Source organism: Mesitornis unicolor, unplaced genomic scaffold, assembly GCF_000695765.1.
Source record: "Mesitornis unicolor isolate BGI_N332 unplaced genomic scaffold, ASM69576v1 scaffold45653, whole genome shotgun sequence".
Lineage (NCBI taxonomy): Eukaryota > Metazoa > Chordata > Aves > Mesitornithiformes > Mesitornithidae > Mesitornis > Mesitornis unicolor.
This window is the reverse complement of record NW_010174803.1, coordinates 2316-4022: the sequence shown is the minus strand read 5'-3', so window position 1 is coordinate 4022 and position 1707 is coordinate 2316. Positions and strand designations below refer to the sequence as shown.

Below are 1707 nucleotides of genomic sequence, written 5' to 3'. Positions count from 1 at the left end.
GCCGGGGGCTGCGCCGCTGCGGCCGGGGCTCCCCCGGGTGCACGGGCACCCCCTACCTTGGCTGCGCTGCAGTCGGCCACCACGTCCACCTTGGGGGCAAATTTTGGGAATTCGAGGGTCGCTGGAAAGACAGACAGCAGTGATGGTGTTTGGGGAGCCAACCCGGAGCCCCCCGAGCCGCGGCTGCAGACACATGGGGACATCTCGCACCCGCTGAAGCCAACCCCACAGCCACTCAGGATTTCAGGTGCAGGAGCAGTTGCGATGCTGGGGGCTTAGCGCAGCTCTGAGGTATTTTGGAAATGCGTACAAAGGCACAAAGCACCTGCAGGGCTCGGTGTGGAGGGCAACCATGGAGCGACCAGACACAGCAGAGAAAAACCAACCCCAAGACCTCCTAATCCTGCTCCAGCATCACAACCCCTCCACCTCCTATGGTGCACAGGATGATATTGTGAGCAGATCTCTCTTACTGCACCCACCCTGCATCCCGTGATGCATCCCGCAGCCAGCGGTACTCACGGTCTCTGTATCTGACTCCCACCACGTCCTCTGGCTGCTCGGCGCTGCTCAGCAGGGTCAGGGGGTTGTGCTCTGTGGTTCTGCAGAAATTGTGAGCTTGCAGGTTAGGATCCAGCTCATAGAGGTGGCCTTCAAAAAAATACTCCTGATGGTGAGGGGCTATGCTGGTTTGTTTGAAGACCGCATCTAAAAACTTGGTGGTACTGAAATGAAGAGGAAACAAAAGGATGTGGAATAAGCAGTGAGGTCAGCACTCAGATCTCCATCACTTTACGTCCTGCTGCCCTCTTCTCACAGTAAAATATCCTACAAGGTCAGTGGAGCCCCTCGGACCTCCCTAGGGCTCCCCATGTGCCACCCCAGGAGCCCACAGCTCCCAGTTACTGCACTCCCAGCAAAGATTGGTTTGAACCTGGTTTGTTTTAACCCATTTTAGCTGCAGTGCAAGGGAACGGACACTCCCCACAGGTTCACCTACTGAAACGAGGGGCTGAGGCTCCCAAATTGGCTTTTAACACAGCCTGCGGCATCCTTACGTGTTGTAGGAATGGATGTAGATGCGATGCAAGGAAGCCTGCTGCAGGGAGAAGACGTCGACCACGATCCTGTGCAAAATGTCATTGGTTTCTGCAAAAAACTGGTCGAACCCCCAGCACTTCTCCTGATCCGCCTCCAGGATGTTGGCCAAAATGGGTATCAGCTGGTCCTTCAGCCCCCTGCAGCAGCGAGAGGGGAAGACGAGATGTTTGCACAGACTGGCATAACCCTGGGGCTTAAACGCGGTGGCCCACGGGGCCAGGGAGAAGTGCAGCCCCTCTCCCAAATCAGTGGAAGTGCTGCGCCGCCTTGTGCCCCATTTTCCCGGCTGTAAAGCAAAGACCTGGGCCAAGAGCCTATGGAAAGCTCCTCAGCCTCGTTAAAACCTCCTGCACGGAGCGGGGTGGGACACCCTCTCCAGTTGTGGGGCCGGGATGCAGGACCCAAGCCCAGCAGGGACACTCACGTGGAGAGGCGGCAGGTGAGGGGCAGCGCGTAGCTCCACTCGATGCTTCCATTCTCCTGCCTCTGGATCCCAGCAATGGCTCCAGGGGGCTTCTCGGTGGTGATTTTATACCTGGGGAAAGGAAATTGGTCACAGGTGGAGCGAGCCAAGTTTGGGCACCCTCAGGTTCAGCAAAGAGGGAA

The 1707-nt window shown here is 57.4% G+C and overlaps 1 protein-coding gene across 1 annotated transcript in view; it reads right to left on the bottom strand.

Annotated features, from left to right (window-relative positions):
- The window catches only part of IKBKE (inhibitor of kappa light polypeptide gene enhancer in B-cells, kinase epsilon), a 9262-nt gene that overhangs the window by 5803 nt on the left and 1752 nt on the right, over positions 1–1707 (bottom strand). The window contains exons 5-8 of the mRNA XM_010181165.1: positions 1526–1636; positions 1059–1238; positions 523–725; positions 3–121 (exon numbers count right to left, since the gene is read on the bottom strand). Coding sequence (XP_010179467.1) covers positions 3–121; positions 523–725; positions 1059–1238; positions 1526–1636 — 613 coding nt within the window. The remainder of the gene's footprint in view (positions 1–2; positions 122–522; positions 726–1058; positions 1239–1525; positions 1637–1707) is intronic.